This window comes from Melopsittacus undulatus, chromosome 5 (genome assembly GCF_012275295.1).
Source record: "Melopsittacus undulatus isolate bMelUnd1 chromosome 5, bMelUnd1.mat.Z, whole genome shotgun sequence".
In the NCBI taxonomy this organism is placed as follows: Eukaryota; Metazoa; Chordata; class Aves; order Psittaciformes; family Psittaculidae; genus Melopsittacus; species Melopsittacus undulatus.
In genome coordinates this window covers 77,716,940-77,739,462 of record NC_047531.1, presented here as the reverse complement: position 1 = coordinate 77,739,462, position 22,523 = coordinate 77,716,940, and the positions used below count along the sequence as shown (strand labels likewise).

Below are 22,523 nucleotides of genomic sequence, written 5' to 3'. Positions count from 1 at the left end.
GTCTGTATGCTTTTGCTTGAGCTGGAGCCCATGTTTGGGAAAGAAAATCAGCCTTGATTCAAAGACTCTTAGCTTCTTTAAAGAAGCAAAATGTACTGAAAGTATATAGAGAAGAGGCATCTTTTCCAGCTTGCAAGTTGTCCCTACAACACTTGACTATTTTGCAGTGGGGAGAGGGCGACTTTGCTCATGTTTCACATTGTAGAGTGGTGGGGTAGTTCAGATTCCACCAGATTTCTGTCCTTCCCAAAACTAAGAGAACCTAATTCTCATTGTGCTGGAAACAGCACTTCCCTCATTAATGATGGTGTAAATACTCTCTTTTGCTGTGCTCTATAGGAAGAGGAGATCTCCAAAAATCTCACCTCTCACTCCCATTTACTCAGAAAAGCCTAACATCATTTTGTTCGCATATTACAAAAGAAACAATCCCAAGACCTTTACAAGGTACACAAAAACTATGACAAGGATTTGCTTCACTTTGTAATTCAGTCCCAGTTACTGGGTTTTTGGAACTCAAAACCATACCGCTTTTAATATCACTTTTCACAGAGTTTAAATCACTGTGCAGGAGGTCACTGTTATTTCCATTTTACAGGGGGAGAAACAGAAGTATGGGGTTGTGAAATAATGGCCCATTTAACAGACCAGTTTGAAAACTAGCGGAACCTCAGCTCCTTCCCAATTCTACCCAGCAATAACTTTGGTATTTATCAGTGTCCTCATGACAGCTCTATTGTCACCACACTTTGAAAAATCCTTTGTACCTTCGCAGTTCTTCTCATCTGAGTTGTCTTGGCAATTTGCTTCTCCATTGCATCGAAGGGCACTGTCTATACACTGTCCACTCTGGCACTGGAACTGGGTGTCTGAACACACTGGGCAGTTCTTTTCATCACTGTGGTCTTCGCATTCAGTGAAACCATCACAGCGCCAGGCCACTGGGATGCAGTCAATCTCACCTGTGAAACAGGTGAACTGCTGAGGGGAGCATGTTGGTGGTTCTTTAAAAATCAAGCAAACAAAGATGAATTAAAAATCCAGATGAACAAACAGCAGATCAGGACAGGTAAGAACAAGAAGAGCTCAGATGCTTTCACTTATCAAGCAGCTGATAAATGTGCCCCGTCATAAGGTAACTTCCACCCCACTGTAATCTGTGCACATCTTGAACTCCATGTGACTGTTGCAGGCTCACCTTGACGGAGGTTCATTAGGCAAACAAGAGAAACAGAGAAATATGTACACTCAAAACAACTGTCTTCCCTTCTCACTTCAGCCTCTTACACTCTTAGCAACTCAAAAGTCTTCATTTAAAGTCAACACGCTTTTCTACTCCATCTTTCCTGCAACACCACTGTATACACAACTGATGGCTCACTTCCTTGTCATTGTATAGAAAACATTAAAAGGATATAATGCACTGCAGATGGATGCACTGTGACTCAATGTCTAGCTATGGGCCCTCGACAGCTCCATTCATTCAAAATTCTTTTAAAACAACAAGAATCTGCTCCACCTAGTCAAGTCCCACTATCTCAACACAGTTGTTATCTGTTATTTAACATTTACTACAGTAACTGTTAATGTCATACAGTAAGTAAGTGTGGGCTTTTTCCCTTTTTTTTTTAATCCTCCTTTTTCCCCCTCCTCCCCTCCCCTTCCCTTTTTGGCCTGGTCTTAAACTTGCTCTGAGAAAATATCTGGATTATGTTAGCTCTTGTTCCACTGTGAGACCACACATCGCCTTGATGGCGAGAAGATTGCATAATAAATCCATTCAATATGGTGGCACAAAAAACCCCAAGCAAAGTGCCTCTCCTTTCCCCCATTTCAACCCCATCCTTGGAGATACCACAGCACAGGCTACTGTGGGCGTATCGCCATGGAGGAGGCAATTTGCCCTTCTGGGACTGCAGTTCAGAAAGACACGCACAGGGCGAGTGAGGAGGACAGCAGAGAAGAATAAAATGGCACTGACGTGGTGCAATATGCCAGAATGTGAGAACCTACAACTATTTGGAAAAGGCGAACATAGAGAGTGACAGAAAAGAACTAGTAAAAATCGTACAACTGAAAAATCCAGTTGAAATAATTTAGTGGTCTTAAATAGGAAGGGTGAACAGAAACCCTTATTCAACAGTGAACTAGTAAACCTATCCTTTACTTCCCAATACTTGTAGATTTAGCTGCTAAATATGCTGAAGTGTGTAACAGCACCTGGTGCACTGTCATATTCTGCCTGCTCAGAAGCCACCCCTAAAAATGGAACTCCCCCCCACACCCAGAAGCTGAGAGCTTAGTGACAGAGTATGGGAAGGACTTACCTCCGCAGGACAGCTCATCCTGCAGCAGAACAAGGTGGACTGGACAAGAGCAGCGCGTGGTGCCATCGCCCTTCACAATGCAAATGTGTGAGCAGCCACCATTATCTTGAGAACAAGGATGTTGTCCTGTGGTTTTAAAAATAAAGACAGGTACTGACAAGAAATCCCCACCTCTTTTATGACTTCTCAGTAATTTCTTTGGGCTCACAGGACTCCATTACCTCCTTCCCCCTGGGGAGAGCACTACTAAAAACAGCTCTGAAAAAATGTATTTTATTGTGTGTGTTTCTTCCCTTTAGACACATCAGTAATTACAATGCACATCAGTAACTGGCCATGATCTGAAACACTAAAAATCACATCATGGGGTCTACTGAAACAACACTAAACTTTTTGTTTCTTGTGTGAGGTAGAATTCTCTGCAGCAAAAATAGTAGCATTGGTAATAGAAAAACATGCCTTGGGTTCCATACTTCCTTTTCTCTATCAAAGACCATTAAAAAAGTAAACTTTTCTAATTTATGAATTCTGTCACTTCCATACTGTCTCTGAAACTCAAATTAACATGCTCTAGATAAATATGTCTCTTCATTTTAATGTTTAATAAGGACAACACTCTTCTCTTGGAACTTCTGACAAATTTACTGAGATTAATAGCACACACAACTAGTAGTAGTCTGCAGTGAAGCTTTAATTAAACATCCCCAGACATTTTTCTACATATTTCTCCAAGGCATGCACCACAGCCTATTAACCAGGCCTATTTCCTCCAGGATGACAGCAGCTCCACTACTTTAACCATCCAGCTCCCATCGTTTCGAGTATGTGTGTGGGGAAATGCTATACCCTGGTAAACAGAAAACTTTTTAAAGTGCAGCCATGTTTAACACAAATCATTATTTAGGACATGCTTCCTTTCTGCAGCATAACATTGATCTTCTGGCATTTACTTTCAATACAAATTACCACCTATAAAAATAGTTCACTTTTCCTTCAAGCAGGCAGTCCACTGAAACATCTACTGCTACGAATAGCCCCTGAGAGTTGTGCTTGTCTAAATGGAAATAAACACCTGCAGTGACTCACTAGCATGATCCAGAAAGTCCTCTACTAGGGATAACAGGATGTTTCCAGTGTGCCTACAGACACTCATATGCCAGGTGCCAGCATGGGACTACCAATAAAGTTGTCATCAGCAACAAAAGATGATGCTGGATTTGCGATAGATTTCCAGTCCATTGCCAACTGCCTGAAGGAAACAAACTTAATTGCACCCTGGCAATGTACAGACACAGAACAATACCAACTTCTGGCCCCTTCGATCTGTACTGATGTTGATCAATGACAAGGCCAAACAGGCTCATCTTTCTGCAGCCACTCCTTGGCTCAAGCCCCGCAGGCACTGTTTGCACTTGCAAACAGGGATTGCACTTACTGTATTCCTGAATGTTGAGCTCTTTTACAGCATGGATGTCACTGAGTTGTGCAATACGAGCTTGGACCTTTGTACGTCCTTCTCGACCAGTCATATCAATCTTTTCAATCATCTGCTGTTGCCTGTCAATCCAATACAGCCAGTTTTCAAATACAGTTAGTCCCACAGGCTGCAAGATATTAGAGTCTTCCAAAACAATCCGGTTTGCACCTGCGGAAGGGAAAGAGTGGCTTAGGTCAACTGGAATGAACACAAACACAATCACAGATATTTTCTACGCTACTCACGCCACTATTTTCTACTACTTCTATACTACCAGGTAAACCAACTATAAAAGCAATCCTAGTTCCCCTTATGCAAGACTAACACATTTTGCAGACAGTTTCTGAGCTTCAAATAAAATTACTGTCTGGAGTTTGGTGCTCCATGACCCTACCCAGTCTTTTGACTGATATGATGGGAATCATTAGTACTTTTCATTCTATCCTTTTTTTGAGAGATTAACTGCTCCGTCTTGGCATACAACAGGGAATAAGAAGATGAATTATTAGCTTGAGTTGACTAATACAAGATAAAATCCAAGTGAAGATAAAGTAGTTGGTTCTTCTCACAGGAATGATGAGATTAAGGTAAACACTTCTGACTTCCTCATATTCTTTCTTTTCAACTACATCATCTTCGTGAGTTTTTCAAGCTAAACTGGGAATGCTAATTTCTTCCTAGTGGAGAGTTACTTCCCTCAGTTCCTTTAGCAATCACCAATAGCAGGCCTTATACCTCTGAAGAATATTTGCTGACTTTTACACTAGATTACTTTGCATTAAAACTAATCAAGAGGGACTGTCATGTTTCATGGTTAAGACTCAGTCCACAGCTATTTTAAAGGTATCATTAAAGACTTTCTGAAACCAGAGAAGACTTAGTAGCTCATACACAAAAGGAAAGTATGTTATCCAAAAATCTGAGAACTCAGGAGTGAGGTTTAATCCATGCTTCCTTTATTTCACATGATATGACAAGGTCATTAACACTAAAATATTTTGTGAAGTTTATCAGATTCTGAGCAGAAAATTACTCACTGGATTTGCTTCAGTTTTGAGATGTGTAGCATCACATAGTGTAAACTTAGGCCACAGCTTGAAAATTTACATATAAATCCTAGTGTTTCAGATATTGGGGCTCACAGCTATGTTTAGTTTTCACTTTTACTACAGGAGACAACAGCTTTGCATATGTTCACCCACAAAATTTCTAGTAAGCTTTTATATTTTGTCCTGTAAAAATATGCTAGCACAACTGTACATCATAGAAATTCTGTCCCGTCTCCACCATACCCACACAACTAATGCTATGGGACAAAAGACACATATTTAATAGTTTTATAATTTGAGTAGGTTCAATATGCCTCTGCTTTGTTTAGTAGCAAGAATGGGTTTTTGGCTTGTTGAGAATTTCATCAACCATATGTCAGTGATGATGACCTACAACTTCAGCTATGAAAAGCGCTTTTATCTCATTAAAAGCATACAGAGCTCAGAAGTTAAGCAATCTTCCAAATATTTAGCAAGTGGTAACATCTAAAGCAGAACAGGGAAATTCAAATATTAATCCTAAGACAGACTGGGCTCTCACCTGCCACTTTGGAACAACACGAGCAATGATCTGATTAAGAAAAGATGTTGACGGATTCTGAAGGAGGCTATACCCAGACTGATGGAGAAATTAATAGACTGAGTGATGTAAGTTAAAGTAAATAACTGCAACCATCTATTAACCCCCAAGAACATGACTCATTGCATAGGGAAAAGAAACAGCAGCCTGCATCTTGAGGAGAAGAAAAAGTAAGCTGGGAACAGGGAAAAATGCAAAGATGACAAGAAGGAATACAGTTGAGACTAAGACTTTGACCTACCCAAATGGAGTCAGTACATGCCCTGCTCTGTCATGCTTATGTCAATCAGAATGGCATTTTGCAGTATGCTCCTAAAGCTCTGAAGCCTAAAATAGTCACTCCCTTAATGTCTTAATCTTTCTTTTAAACATTTGTGACCAAGTGTAACTGACTATTTCTCACTAAACCGAGACACTGAAATCCCCCCTTCCATAAACCAACAATAAAATCCAAAGCTGGCCCATCAGGGTGCTAGTCCTCTTTATTGGTAATGTCAGATGAAAGGGAGATGTGATTAAGAGGAGCTTTGTCTCCTGGCATCACCATTCTCTTTCCAGCAATACCGTTCAAGACTTAAAAACCAACCAAATAAATACAAAAATCAGGGCACACCCACAGCTCATTCTATTTCCACATAAAAATTACTTAATTCCAGAATCATTAGACATTTCCAAATCACACTAATTGTTCTGGAATAGAAGAACTAATTTCCAAATAGTTTCCATGGTAGGGAGCTAATTCCAGTCATCTTTTCATAAACAACCCCTTAATCATGTGAAGAATCTGGTTAGCTTCAATAGGATCTCCCATTTGGGCAGCATAACCAAGTCCTAACTGCATGCCTGAAGGACAGGGAGGAAGAGAAGGAATGCATCACATAAAAGGCATTCTAGCTCTCCTCCTCTTTCTGAGTACTGGCATCTACAGAGTTGACAGAGAAAAAGATTGTGCATGTTTTTAAGAAGTTAACATGCAGAAAATTCACTCTGCCGGTCAAAAAAAGCCTATTAATCAGCATTCCTAAGCACAGGAATGCATCTCAGCAGTTAGCAAGTTATGGTGGAGATTATAACAATCTATTTGTGGTGCAAATGCTAAAAAGCAAGAGAGGTTTTGGAATGGTTTTTCAAGTTCTTTGAAAATATGGTGAGCTTTTACCACACAACATTGGTGATCCAAGAGCCACATCTTTAGGAAAAAAAAAAACCAAAACCCAAACAACCCACAAAACACAAAAAAAACCCCAAACCAAAAGCAAAACAACAAAGCCACCACAAACAAAACCCAAAGCAGATTCATTAAAACCAGACAGAATTAGAATTTTTGTCCCATCTCCTCCTCTGGTGTCCTAATTTGTGGCAGATAACGCAAACTGAGAAACTAAGCATGTATGAGGTTCTGCTGCCCATTACTCATATAGACCCCGGATCTGGGATAGCCTAGAACATACCAAGATACACCCTACAGCATCTTTTTCAGACTAATTCACTAAGCTTATGTCCTGTGTTTTAAACTACCACACAGTCAGGATACCACAGTTCATTAGTGACCCTTCACCTTTCAGTGACACACCACACGAATCAGAGAAAAAAATACTATCTTTCTCAGCTTCAATTTCAACCATCTTGAGAAATAGAAATGTTTTCCAAAATAAAAGCTTATTGTAGCAATTAAACAAAAGGCTGAAAATCACAGAGGTGTCAACAGGATTACATGCTGCTACCCTGAATGAAGGTATCGTGTCATCAGCATATTAGTACAAACTACCATACTCTTGTTCAGTTTTCAAACTCATGCACAGGCTGCAAAGTGAGTTCTTATTTCCTTACACAGGTATTTATGCTTCTGATAGTAGAAAACACTCAGCTGAAGTACAAGGACATACACTATTCAGACTGGGAATGGACTTGCTGCAGAGGAAGAAATTCTGCACTGCCCTCCACTAGCAGCAGTGGGAGGGGGGCATATACCCCATCACCTAACAGAGAAGGGTAAGCATGTGCTCAGAACATCCTGCCACTCCCGGCAGCAACATCCAGCCCAATTCATATCACAACCAATTAATTCTGAAGCCGCATGAAACAGCTAAGGTGTAAATAAGAGACATCTCAGTTTCACCCAACTTGACTGTATGGTTTTCTCTCTTCTCTTACTCCAGTTCTGGTTGCTTTCTGGACTCTTTCCCGAACCAAGTCAGCTTTCCAAAAGAACAGAACACTGTTCTCTATTTCTCTTTTTCTGTATATTATTGCTAGGTTATTGTTTTGCTTATGTGGTTAAGGGTTAAGTGAGACGAATCAACTCACAGAGGAGGTCAGATGAGCAGCATAACCAACCTTAGGGAACAGGCAAGGAGAATTCCATAGCTGCAAGAGGGAGTTTTTTGCCTTTTGAGAACAGAGAGCTGTTAGATCTGCTCTACCCTTCACACATCATTTCACCCTAAATGACAGGTACACAAGTGACCTGCACACTTGCTGCTTTAACTCTGCAGGAGAGATTTTTCCACTAACAGGAAACTTTCCTCTGATTGACAGATTACTGCACCAAAACCAATGCCTTTAAAAACAACCCTCTCCCTCCCCTTTCCAAAACTGCTGCAATTTATTTGTGAACTGACTTTGGGAAACCCCACGAAGGTCTTGCAGAGAGAAACTGAAGTAAACAGCATGTGTAGCAATTAATAATGCAAATCATAGACAGAGGCATGAGACTGTAAAGGCACACTGCATGAATCATGCACATTCCCTGGCTGGGAATTTAGGGAGTGATTAGAATCACAGTACAGACTGTTTATAGTAGGAAGGAAAAGAAGACACCTTTCCCTGCATTCCCCCACACCCACACCACACAAATGAATCACTGAATTAAAAGTGCTACTGTACCTGAAAGGTCACTGCTTTCAATTCTCCGCAGGTCTGAATCAGCCCAGAACAACTTGCCTAGCTGGCTGTCAATAGCTAAGGCTATGGGCTTGCTCAAACCACTGAAGAAAAGGACCTCTCGTTCTGTTCCATCCAATGCTGCTCGTTCTATTTTAGGAGACCTTTCCTGTAGGTTGGTGAAATACATGTACCTGGAATAGAAATGATTAGAGGAGAAAAAGTTTATTGGATCCTTCCATAGTTTTACTATAGAACCAAGACACATTAACAAACGATACTTTTATTCCAACAAAGAGAAACCAACGTGCAGCAAGAAAACAATTTGATTCTCAAGACATTCAGCCTGAATTTTCCCACATTGTGTTTCAGCTACATACCCTTTCTCTGGGTTCACCACAATGGCCCTGGGCCTATCTTGATCTCCTTTGAGCACTACTCCCATGGGTCTCCCATCCAGGCGTGTCACATTGATCACATTAGTAGCTTCACAGGTCCAATAGATATAGCGACTGTAGATGTCAATGCTCAGGTCATAAGGCTGCATATCTAGGTTCTGATTGGGAACTGGACTTGTCACAACAGTGAGGCTCTACAAAGGAAAGAAAAACAGAAGAGCATTTAATCTGATCTAATGTGAGCAATTTTATTTTGCTATGGATGTACCACATCAAACTGCTTCTCAGAAAAAGGAGGTGGCCAAAATACTATCATAAAGTAAGGAGACACCCAGCTCCAGTTGCCCCACCAACACTTTTGATCAGATGTAGACACTTAGCCCTGACGGTCTGTTGTAATTGCAAGCATGCAAATCGGTTGCAGGTCATAAGACTTCGCAATTTTAACCAGTAAGTCCAAACTGCATTTCTTCTTGCCTTCTTGATGACTCTTTAAGTTTGATTTGGATAGACCCAAATCCAGCACACATTTAGCACTCTATAACTGAAATACATAATCACTATTTCCCAAAGCTGCAGCTGAACAAATGAAAACACAGGCAAAGTGAGGCCAGACAGCACTTGAAATGTTTTCCTTGTTCTTCTCCACCATTGCTGTCATCATAGTAAGGGGACATAAGGATGAATAATAAATGGGACGGTAACTCTACCAACAGACAGAAAGGACATCAGTCACCACAGTGACTGCAGAGCATTTCCAGCTGACACCTTTCTGCTTCAAAGTTCTTGCCTTCTACTGGCACAGGCCTCTGGAGTTCATGTGCCTTCTTTCTGTTTGTTTTAATATATTATTTTTAAAGAAAGAACTTGCTTGTCTCCTGTAGGGAAAGCTGAACTGAACTGACATCTTCCATGGGCTTCTCAAAACACCTGAATAGGAGGGGTAACACACAGAACACAGCCTCACACCATCTTTTTGGAGAACTTCGTGCTTTTGAGGTGAGCAGCCTCCACCCTCTCAACCCCAGATTAAACTTCACCAGAAAATTTGCCTAACTTTATTTAGCTTGTCACTTCTTTGAAAGGGTTTGCCTACATGTCTTCCATTTGTTTATTCTGCTGAAGCTGGCAAAAGCCTTGTGCCTTTGACTAGTTTTGGGTGTTAAATTATGTAAATATTCCAAAATTAAAATGGTTGCTAAATTAAGAGTTAACATTGAAGGGCCTTCAGCAGGATCCAACTGCCACCACACCTACCAGCAGAAACCACATTCTCTTGCAAATTAAACTGAATATAGCACCTCTGTGTTGTTCACCTTAATCTTCTGCTCCTCCCATTCAAAAACTCAGGGAGAAAAAAAAAGCTATTTTAAAATGTGAAAACACATAATCAGTCATTGCTCACAATTAACCTCACTAAACTTGCACCACCTTTTGCCCTACTACACTTTTTCTGTATTCCCCACTGAATGTGTTTTCCCAAGCCTGCTACTGTATCTCTTACAGGTCACTAGTCTCCATTTCCTTGCTCAGGTTAACAACAACTCTCTTCCTACCTCCACCAGAACCTGGAAGGCATCAGACACAGCCATGTGCCAGTCCCACCCTCTTCATTTTAGTCAATGTCCCTGCAGCCTGCTCATTTGCAACTCTTCCTTCTCTCTCACACACACTCCATTTCTCCCAAGAACCTTGCCTTCCATGTTCTGTTTCTCTTAGGGGTTTCCAACAGCCCCCAGCCAAAAGACATAACTGAACAAATAATGTAAAAATATCTTTAAGTTGCCCTTATTTTTCCATGTTTTATTTCTTGCTGTACCTCCCAAACTACTGGCTGAGGACTCCAAAAACTCCAGATGTCACTTGTTTTGCCAAGTGACAGCTAGTAACCTGTAGAAAGTCTGTGTATCTAAATTATTCATGTACAGTTGCTGTGTATAGGGCATGCTTTCCTCATCTTTTAGTAATTCCATCACCCACAAGATACCTGGCTGCCATCTTCCTGTGCCTTCCGGATGATGTTCTGCCGAGAATCAATCCAGTAGAGATGCTTATCCAGGGGGTCGTAATCAATGGCTCGAACATTCCTGAGACTGTGGATAGGGAGTATGATATCTGGACTCTGCTGCTCATCTATCACCATGCGATTAATTGCATTCTTCTGGCTGAACAACAGGAAGGTTGTAGGAGCTTGATGGGATTAAAAAAAAGAGGAGTGTGAAAGGGTTACATAGCAGTACTGTTGGGTATTTGCATGTTCAAAAAAGACAACTATGTATAACCAGACTTCTTTGCCAATAAAGAAAAAAAAATCTAGACAAAAACATTAAAATCCTAACCTCTGATCACTTTGGAAAGCCTTCCAAATGACCTCTTTTTACTATAAACGTCCGAGTGTGTATGTGACAGGCAAAGATAATTTTGTGAGTCACAGGACTAACGAATGTGAAGACTTCTGTTAAAATCACCTCAAAGAAGAATGGTCAACCATGTCTCTCAAAGAGCTGTCAATTTTCTTTCTAAAGGGGTTCCAGGGAAATGCAGTTCCACTATTTGAAGCTGAACCTTATTCTAGGTACACTTCTACTTGCAGAGGAAGCTGAGCAAAAGCCGGCACTGGTTCCTTATTTTGAAGTCCCAGGGAAGACAGATTGCCATTAGAGCAGTTCAGTTCTGTTCCCACAAACCCTTTTCCTGCCTGCACTGGAATGGAACAACAACTAATTCACACATAAATCTGTTAGGTCTGTTCAAGCCTGCATTTTGGAAGAAAAATCTATTCACTGTTCTCAAATTTATATATCTTATTTCCAGGTGTTCATCTGGGAATGCTAACCTGAGGTTGGGAAAAAAACCAACCCTGATGCTCTGCTCCAGCTGTCCAGGTACCCAGCAAAAATTTCCTGGACAAATGATCAGGGTTTTTTTTCCTAAAAATATCATCAAACATCAGAATATAAGACTTCTCTACCCCATATGGCTGTAGTTTACCGGCTGTATCTTACACAGTCAGTGCACAAGGCATTTAATACATCGTTAGAAAGACATTATCCCTGTATTACATTACTGGGTCAGGAATCAGAAGAGGTTGTTAAAGCATTTTCCCTTTTCACAGCATTCTTTTCAATAATGGTCTGCCTGGAGCCACTGCTGTGCAAGACGGCACAAGAGCCAGCAGCCAGAAATGCAGTTTGCAGCCTCCCTGAAGTCTGTACAATCAATTCTCTATAGCACAAGTCTGGAGAGATTAGCAGTGGGACACTGCACTCATTCAATCCAGCCTGTAAAACAGGTAAGGCAGCACCCGGGAAAGGGGAGTAGGCTAAAGTCTTCCAAAGAATATCATCACCTTGCTTTGTTATTTTATGCATACGCTTTGAACATTTATTCAGGCTGCTGGAAAAAAGTAAAGTAAAGGGAGCAGGGGGGAAGTCTCCTTGGTAACTAACACTCAGTCCTAACATCCTATAACAATCAGGCCTAATTTGCTTTCTGGAAAACCTGTGTTTCCCCTCCAAGCGTTTCTCCAATAATTTAAGCCTCCTTCTACTTAGCTCTAAACTGCAGAAGAAAGCACAAAAAAGGGAAAGCAAAGTGTATATGAACGTCTACAGCAAAATATTAGATTCGGAAAACATCAGCATTCTTACCAAGCAGTTAAGTGAGTACTGGAGGAGGGGAAAAAGCTTAAGATAAAACAGTGCAGGTAAACATATCATCATAAGCACCTAAACTTCTTTCCACTTTTCCCCAGAGGCACCCTCTCACTGTCTGAGATTGCCTGGCTTCCAACTTTGAATTGATGGCTCATTATAAGAAGTAACAGCAGAATTTCCTCCCTTGAGTCCCCACATCTCTGAAACAGTATCAGTTTCAGAAATCCCTTCCCAGTTTTCATCATGCTCCCTCCCAATGTTCACATATTTAAACTATACTTTTGGCAGGCAAATGGAGTACAACGAGCACATCTCCCCTGTAACACTGCCTTCAAACTTTGTGACACATGGTAGGTCTGATGAAATCTGTTATCCTTCCCACACTTCTGAGCAGTATGTCCTTCCCGTAATTAAAAGAATCCAGGCCCACATGAGCACAGCAATGTAGAAGGGAGGAACTGGCCTCTAGACAGGGCTTACACTATTAATATGTTCAGAAGTACACAGGCAAGTAAAACAGGCAAGAGAAAGTTCAAATGATTCATGCTCCAATCATAGTGGCCAAGAAAAAAAATTATATGCAAAGAAGCCCAAGTCTCCAATTACCTACAAATGAGAAGTTGGAAAGCTCCTAGGTTTGACCATGGCAGAAGGAAAACTCCTAATACCTCATGAACCGTGAGGAATTGGTCCTATTTGCTTACAACACATTTGCTGTATTTTTCTCCTTCCTTTGTTTCCAAGAGCATTTTCACAAGAAAACATGACCTTTGATCATTTTGCTACTTATTCTCTGCTGGAAATCAAATTTCCCCACCTACAAAATCACACTCATCACAAGAGAGGTGCCAGCATGTCTTGTAACTTGCAGGAAGGTGTGAACATGTCAGAGTACAATAATCCAGTTGTCACGCAAGCTCTCCTTCTCATAACAAAAGGAAAGGAGGAGTACAGGAAACACTGGGGAGTGGAAAAGCTGAGTTTTCTGAAGACCAAGATTTAAAAAAGAAAATGCCATGAGGTGGCATTCATGGAACAAGCTGCCCTGCTTTTGGCTTTAAAACAACAGTTGGATGTCTCTACTCATGCATAATGTGGATGAGATACAATCTGTCTCTCTGCACCATGAATCTCTTCACCCACTGACTAATCTGAATGACACCAGTGGAAATCAGCCATCCAGCATGTCTGCCAAAATTATGAGCTTCACTGGCAGCCAGTTATTGAGAGATGGATAAATTATTTGGTTAGAAACTAATTACACACAGCCTGAGGGGCCTTGCAGTTCATTTTCTGCACAACAATAAAGAAACATAGGGCTAGGCTGCACTAAGATCAGAAATCTGAAGTGCTGGGGAGGCCATGGAGCCATTCCCTGCTCACTAAGGAAGAAACACTTCTAGCGGTATGAGAGTGGCCCACCTCAGAATCTCATCAGCCAGCAAACATACAGAATTAAATCTTCACCACTCAGAGACTACACAAAGTCCAGAGTAGAAACCAAAGCATCACATATCCTTTATGTCAGGCAAAATTAGAAATAAATAAGCAGATAAACAAGCAAGCAAGCACTTGAGGAGGGTTTGACAGATACAAAACCAAAAGCACTTTGAGCTTTCCCATTTACATGGATTTAGCTGAGTCACTGTAAAGGTTCACTTACAGCAACTCTTATTTTACGGTGACACTGGTAGGCTGTAAGACTATTTTTTTTGGTGTGCTTTCAGTGCCCTATGTTCTCTTAAAAGTCAGTAGGATTTTAGTGTTGCAAAATTACTGTTAGAAGGCATGTTTTTATTGAGATCTTCATCTAGCCATATATCCTGCTTCCTACGAGGAAGGGAAGGAACCAAAAATATTTCAAGTACATGTACATGTTTAACATTACAGATCAAAACTAGCTTTAACTTGGCCTATTAGCAAACAAGCTTCACTATCTCACATAAAACCAAAACTCTTCTCTCCTCCAAGTACAATGCTTGCATCTGTTATCAAAGATATCTGCTTTTCTGTTTTATTTTCATTCATTATGGCTTACCACTACAAGTCCTGTTGTCGGAGTTCAAGGAATAGTGAGCTGGGCAGCCACATACAAAACCACTGACAGGGACTGCCAAGCACAAGTGAGAGCAGTGACCATTGCTAGAGGCGCATTCATTCCAGCCTGCCTGCCTGGAGGAATGGAAGACCAAGATATCCATAACATAATCCAAATGCCCTTGGATGATAGTCCGGTTCTGGCCGCTGGTCTTGTTGGCTCGTTCAATGCTACGCCGGCTCCAGTCTGTCCAGTAAATGTAATCCTGATACTGAGTCAAGCCAAATGGGTGAGGCAAGTCATCAGCTATAATCTCACGGTCAAGTCCTGTTTCCAAAAGGAATGAAGAGAAAAAGCAGAATTAAATGGGGACAAACATTATGCTGCTTAATGTTGCTGGACATGTCCCCTGAACAGAAAGGTTAACACATACATAGTTTAAAGTTACTATTTCATTATTGCAAAAGTAAATTATAAAGTAATGTACAATATTCAAAAGACTATTCTGAAGTGTCAGAGCCTATCACAGGAACATCCTAATCCTGCTTGTGATTCACAGAAGAGAATGGATTTTTTCTGGAGGAAAAAAATGTCCATTTTGAAAATGATCAGGGTTCTTAAAGACTTTTTTCCTCTTCCCTGAAGCAAACAGAATGCCTCTGAAGGAGATGCATGATCCTGACACTACAGTCCTAGTTCAGCATCTCTCACACCACATTTGGGTCCTTTCCTGCTGCTTACAGAGAGAATTGTTATAAGCTTAATAAAATTCTACACTGTATAATGGGAAAAATTAAATGCACAACATTAACTTGTCTCTAGAATGCATTAACAGGAAAGAGCAGTCAGAAACACAGGGCAGGAAACTGTCAATTGTATATGCCATGGAAATGCTAACAGATCTTAAGGAGCAGGGCACGGCAGGGGGTGAGGGGGAATGATTTCAACCGTATTATTTCAAACAACTTCATTGCCACAGCACGTCCTGCTGTCTAGTCACAGAAATTAAGCAGAAGATTACGAAGCAAGAAGCCATTCCCTCTTTGCACCAAGAAGGATGCACAGCCCCACACTCTGCTGTTGCAGGCCACAGGCACAGGGAAGATGAAATTCCAATGCCATGTCCAGTTCTGTGGTGCACAGGGGAATGCTGGGCCAGGCTCGACAGCACACAAAATATAAGGCAAAGCTGAAGAAAAGCTGTTATATTACATATAATTTCTATAATGCATTTTCCTGGTTTTAGTTTTTTCTAGCTTTGTTCTACTCTTGCAAATGTACTGCTTAAAGTAAACTAACTCCTTTAGCCTTAAATACTGGCTACTGATGACACTAATCTAAATTGGCACACAACAAAGCACTCTACTCTTGCAGGTGCCAAGAAGTTAAAAGATACTGTGCAGGCCTGAGAGGGCTTGGGTCCTCAGTATACTACCCTAGCACAATGAAAGAATAAAATATTCCATATCCCTTTAGCTGTAATGCCCAGTTTTTTAAACCATCACACAGACCCCAGCATGAGTGAACCTCCTCCCTCCCCAGTGACTAGTAGAAGCCAGAAAAAGTTCCTTAATGTGCAGGATTCTTGGGGGGGGAAAAACATGCCTGAAACCTGAGAACGCCAACAAAGACTAAAACCCAAACTGTACTAAATTACATTGTGAAATATATCCAATAAGCTGTTGTTATCTTGGCTTTCTCTCTACCTTTCTACAGATGATGAAATGTTTGTTATGTATTTGCCAGTGCTCTTCAGAGCAGCAAAACAAGGCCCTCCAAAACACTTGAAAGTTGACAGCTTTGTCCTACATATAACTGAAAACACGTACAGCTTGTAGAATCTTAATTTTGTGAGGAACTGTATCACCTACAAGAAAATCGAGGTCTCACTAAATGCTCTGTTGCATAAACATTAATTATAGAAGCAAATGTTAAAGGCATGTAAGTCTGGAAAAGCCTATTTTTGTCTTAAGACTTGTACCTCTGCATTATTTAAGCAATAATTCGCCACAGGGAACTGCAAAAAGGCAGCAGCATCCCCATTATGCAGCCCAGAGCTCTGGGGCTTACCTAGCATGTTGGAGGATTCTATCAGGTTGGTATCGAGGTCAGTCCAGTACAGTCGTCGTTTAGCATAATCAATAGTTAGGCCATTAGCGCGTCCCACATTGGGCACCAAAGTAGTCCGCTCACTGCCATCCATACCAGCTCGATCAATCTTTGGCTTTCCACCCCATTCAGTCCAGTACATGAACCTGATTAAAAGGGAAAAAGGGAAAAAAACACCACAAACCCAAATTTACCCCAAAGGAGAACTCAAGGGGAGAAACACAACAAAAATCCTTAGAAAGACAAGGAGCAAACCAAGAGCTGTAAATCCAAGCATTTATTAAGCCCATTACACTAAATATTTTTTCCAAATACTAGCAAGGAAATGAGTCAAGTTTCCTCAAAATGTCTCCAACATTATTTTTTCCACTTGGAGCTGGATTTTCACCAGCTAGTACCATATGAAAGCACTTCAATCTTAACTAATCCATGCACATCAGTGAAGAGGTAAAAGGTTGGCAGTTGTGCACATTCACTTATACCTGGTTATTTAGCAAAATATTTTTTATGATGCTTGGCTTCTGTTCCTATTCAGTTGTCCATCAAATGAAGGAACACAGAAAGACAGGTATGCAGGGTACTTTTGTTAATAGGTGCCACTGCTCATCTCCATACAACTAAGTCAATCAGCCATGTAACAGTGTGTTATGTTTCAGCCAAGGGCAGAATAACACAAAACTGTACAGCGTTTCCACTGGAGCAAAAGTACAAACTATCACATACTCACAGGCCAGCTTATGCCTCATTAGGCAGAAGCACAGACTTGTACACGTTTACATTTTCTTTAGGCACTGCAGAGTGGGCTGTATATTTGACATTTGGTGGCTAGTTAGTACCTTCTTCCAAAATGTAAAGCCAACACCATTTCAAAAACAAGTGAGATACAGGTAACCAAAGCTCACACCTTTTTGCTTTAGTACCTCTACTAACAAACACCTGTAAAATGCTTTTAATTTCAACCAACCATATATGGGGAAGGATGCTTCAGAAACTGTCAATCAAGAGGGAGCTATTCTTTAGACACCAGGAATATCTGTATATTTTTCTTCAAAATTTTGCAAGAATTTTGTGCATAAATTCTGCAAATTGTACACACAGCATGGACCTGTTCAAATTGCCCCCATGGTCATAATGCCATACAACATAGCTCAGCTGTACAACAAAAACAGGAGTTTGGACTCAAAACTGAAGTCTCTTTTTTCCTAGTTTGTGGTGAAGAGCCAAAGCACTGAATTGTAATAATCCTCGGAAACATCATAGAATGGTTTGGGATGGAAGGGACCTTAAAGCTCAGACAGTTCAATCCCTCTGCTATGGGCAGGGACATCTTCCACTAGACCGAGTTGCTCGAAGCCCTGTCCAACCTGGCCTTGAACACTGCCAGGGATGGAGCATTCACAGCTTCCTTGGCCAACCCGTTCCAGTTCTTCACTACTCTCAGAGCTCATACTAAAGAATTTCTTCCTTGCATCTAACCTGAACTTCCTCTGTTTAAGTTTTAGCCCATTACCCCTTGTCCTATCACTACAGTCCCTGATGAAGAATATAACCCTATTCCCTGATAAAAGAAAATAACATATTCCCAGTGTAAAACCAGAGTAACTGGATCTAAAAATTTGGTGGTCTCAGATACCTTCTGATGTACTTTTCCAGACAACCCTTGGCATGTCAGGGCCGAAGCCCATATCTGTGTCCCAGTGGGGCAGAACTCAATTACACTAATCACTGCAACAGTTGCCACCACCTTGTTGAGATGAAGCAGGAGGAATGCGTTCAGAGTTCTCTGCATTGCTGTAACTCTCGCAGTGTCACTGGAAACTGTGATAATTTCATAACACTCAAAAATGAAGTTCCTTCATTTGTAAAATAATAATAATACGATGTTGGTAAAACCTCAAAAAGGTTTTGCAGTAATTAATGTCAAATGAGCATTTCATGGAAGAAGAGCTATTTCAGAAGCTAAATAAATAGTTTTGCCTTGCCAAGCCTCGCTCCTTCCTCCCTCCCCCTGCTCAGTGCCCTACTTTGCTATTACATTTGAATCCAACTGAGAAGTTTCTTCTCAGGAAATCCTTCATTTTGGGGATAGGTGGGTATAATTGTTTCCACTTGTTCTTCGTCCTTGCTTCCCTTGTCCATACCGATTAAAAGGGCCCCCTTATCTGAAGAAACAAACACCTTCCTCATTCTCAGACAATAAGCTTCACTCCCCCATGCTCAAATTGAATCATTTAATACCTTTATTGGACCCTAACTTGTGATAAAAAGGATCCTCATTTTTAAAAGGATAAATATTTTCTTTTCAATGCTATAGTCCTTTTCTAATTAATGAATTCCATAAACCTAAAGCTACTTTGATTCTGTGGTTAATTAAAAAACTAAATATAAATCCCTTTTTAATGAGCTCCTCTGATTTTTTTTAGCCTTCTTAATGATTATTCAGGACATTAGGAGCGTATTCCTCCAGCCTTCATACTTTAAATTACCAGGTTGTATTCCCCAGCTCAGTTCTCCCAGGACTTACATGCAGTGCCTAACTAACATGCCCTGGAGGAAGTATTAAGATGTTGTTTTTCACCATTCATAAACATAAAATCAAATCAGCAAGTTACCCCTCAGCAGGGTCCAATGCCAATGCCCGAGGACTGTCGAGATCTTTCCACACCAGCACTTGGCGATGCTGTCCATCCAGCTTTGACACTTCTATACGATTTGTTCCAGTATCAGCCCAATACAAGTTCTTCCCCAGCCAATCTACAGCCATCCCTTCTGGGTAATCCAAGCCAAACTCCACAACATGTTCCAGTGCACTGCCATTCATAAATGCTCTGCTGATGGTCTGAAGGGATACAAAGATACAGGCAAATTAGAAATTTTACCAGTCTGTCATTGGGCTGGTTGCTTTCTCTGTTGCATTTTAAACACTTTCAGATTTTAGGCATCTCATAGGAAAGACGATCTTACAATATGCTATTTATTTGCAAGGCGAACAATGCTGTTATTCAGAGGTAACAATTTACTGTACTCTATGAATGTATTCTGTGTCAATTACAATAGCGTTTCACTGGGGAAATAAATGGATAACTAGTCTGGTTCAATTAAGCAGTCTACATGCCAAAGTGACCTTAATAACTCAGTGCCAGCTTCGAGGGGGGAATATTCTGGCTCTCCCAGGACTATACAAAAGCATCGATGTTATAGCATTGAGCATTATTTAAAGCAGCCTAATGAAAAACTTCAGGACAGAACAGCAAATAGAACAATCTAACAGCTCACTAGCACAAGTCCTTCAGTACTGATGGTTTAATTTAATTTCACTAAGTATAATTTCTTCTTGGTCTTTATTCAAAAGAATTCTTTTAACTCTTGCCATCATGGATCAGCCTGTGGCAACAAATACAGACAGAATTACATTTTAATAATACATCAGAATTTAGACATTCCCTGATTTACTATGACCACTTATAAGCCCGAAAGTAAAAAAAAAAAAACATTAGAATGTTATAAAAATCTTTTTGGCAAACATGGGCTTCCTTTCTGTGCCCTTAATATTCCCCTCTATACAGGCTCCTCATACCCATAATCCATCACAAGTTAACACAAAGACCAATAGTTTGTTTACTTCCCAGATCAGTTGCCACCTGCAAATTATGTCAGTTTGTGCCCGTACACAACAGGGAAGTTTGTATCTCAGTCTTCATCTGTATCACCCTTAAAAATTGATCAGATAATTGCTTTATTTGTATTTCAAACACAGCTCAAATTAATACCATACCTAAAGAGTTCAGCCAAGTCACCTCTCTCAAGCTTACTTAAACTCTGTGGTTTTAACTTTTATGATTCTTCAGTTACAAAAGCCCATGAGTTATTGGCACAGATCTCAACCCAAATGCAGAAAACTTTCATTAAAAACTGATTTTGGTGCTCACAACTCAGAATCCATCTACAACCCATGAAAAACAAAGGCAGTAACTACTCACTGATAACAGAGATAGTAGACAGATTTCTGTCACTGCATTAACCACCACATTTAAACACCTACTTCAACCTTTTCCGATTTGTTAGTAGAGACTCTAGACATGTTTTACAAAGGCTGTGATTCTCCTGTGCAGCAGCTACACAAGTTAATGGATAAGCAAGACCCATTTTCACTTCCTGACCCAAGACAAGGCCTCCTTCTACTAACCATATCTGGCAAAACATCTGTGATTCTTAAAACCTCCTGCCATATGGCATTCTTCTCAGCTTTCTGCCATAAAAACTTAATTTTTGCAAACTAATCCTTTATATGAAAATTTATAGATTACATTTAAATGATGTGGTGGGTTGAACCTGGCTGGATGCCATGTGCCTGCCAAACCTGCTCAATCACAGTCCCCCTTCTCAGCTGGACAGGGGAGAGAAAATATAATGAAAGGCTCTTGGGTTGAGGTAAGGACAGGGAGAGATCATCACTCAGCAATTACCATCACTGGCAAAACAGACCCAACTTGGAGAAAACTGATTTATTACCAATCAGAACAGAGCAGCATAATGAAAATAAAACAGAATCTTAAAAAAACACTTTCCCCCTACCTCTCCCTTCTTCCTAGACTCCACTTCCTATTTTCTCTAGCTCTTCCCCCACAGTGGTGGTGGTGGGGGGTGGGAAACGGAGCTGTGGTCAGTTCATACACATTATCTCTCCTGCTCTGTCATCCTCACAGGAAGGACTATTCATGCTCTTCCCCTGCTCCAGCATGGGGTCCCTCTCATTGGAGACAGTCCTCCACAAACTTCTCTAATATGAGTCCTTCCCACAGGCTGCAGTTCTTCACTAACTCCTCCAGTGTGGGTCCTTTCCTTCAGGAAAACACTGTTCCAGCATGGATTCCCGGTGGAGTCACAAGTCCTGCCAGCAAACCTGCTCCAATGTGGACTCCTCTACCCATGGGGCCAAAGGTCCTGACAGAAGCCTGCTCCAATGTAGGCTTCCCTGGGGGTCACAGCATCTCCCTGTTCTGGCACAGGGTTCTGCAGGTGGAGCATCCTCCACCATGGACTTGCGTTGGCTGCAGGGGCACAGCTGCCTCCCCATGGTCTGCACCACAGGCTGCAAGAGAATCTCTGCTCCAGCACCTGGAGTACTTCCTCCCCTCCTTCTTCACTGACCTCTGTGTCTGCAGAGCTGTTTTGCTCACATTCTGATTCCCCTCTCCTCTGGCTGCCATTTATTGTGCTGCAGTTCCCTTTTGCCTTCTTAAATATGTTATCCCAGAGACACTACCACCGTTGCTGATGGGCTCAGCCTTGACCAGCAGCCAGTCTGTCTCAGAGCTGCTGGTATTGGCTCTATCAGACATAGGGGAAGTTTCTAAAAGGTCTCACAAAGCCATTCCCGTAACTCCCTGCTACCAAAACCTTGCCATGCAAACCCAATACAAACAATATATAGGAGAGGATGCTGTTAGTATTACAAAAATGCATGCTGTTCTTAGAACATGCTCTTTTACCTATGCCTTAAATCTTGTAACTCACTCTGTCAATCCATTCTTAAGTATCTCAAGAATCTTGCAACAACTTAACAGCCAATACAGAAAAATCTTTACCTTCAGTGAAATGTCAGTCCAGTAAATCCGATTGTCTGTCACGTCAAAATCCAGAGCAGAAGCTTCCTTGACTCCAGTGAGTGGAATAGCAACGTTGTTGTTGTTCGTTTCTAAAGAGATTCGTCTGATGTCTGCTCTCCGAGAGAACAGCAGGAAAGCTTCTGGAACGATGCAGGTCTTCATGTCATTGATGAGCTCTAAGCCTATAGGGCAAGCGCAGCGAAGGCCTTGTGGTCTGTATAGACACAGATGGCTGCAGCCACCGTTGTCCTCTGCACAAGGGTTTGTACCTAAGGATGCAACAAAAGCAAAACCAGTCATGACAAACTGACTTCAGTTGGAAGATGAAGCCAGTCTTCATATGCATCAACACCACTATGAATCCTTAAGGAAATATATATTGTTTTTCACCTTTTAT

General features: G+C 41.1%; 1 protein-coding gene across 1 annotated transcript in view; it reads right to left on the bottom strand.

The window, feature by feature from the left end:
• LRP6 (LDL receptor related protein 6) overlaps positions 1-22,523 on the bottom strand; it is a 122,690-nt gene that overhangs the window by 10,346 nt on the left and 89,821 nt on the right. The window contains exons 9-18 of the mRNA XM_034063295.1: positions 22,106-22,395; positions 19,130-19,356; positions 16,479-16,663; positions 14,409-14,735; positions 10,702-10,904; positions 8,697-8,908; positions 8,320-8,510; positions 3,763-3,972; positions 2,328-2,453; positions 768-1,004 (exon numbers count right to left, since the gene is read on the bottom strand). Coding sequence (XP_033919186.1) covers positions 768-1,004; positions 2,328-2,453; positions 3,763-3,972; positions 8,320-8,510; positions 8,697-8,908; positions 10,702-10,904; positions 14,409-14,735; positions 16,479-16,663; positions 19,130-19,356; positions 22,106-22,395 — 2,208 coding nt within the window. The remainder of the gene's footprint in view (positions 1-767; positions 1,005-2,327; positions 2,454-3,762; positions 3,973-8,319; positions 8,511-8,696; positions 8,909-10,701; positions 10,905-14,408; positions 14,736-16,478; positions 16,664-19,129; positions 19,357-22,105; positions 22,396-22,523) is intronic.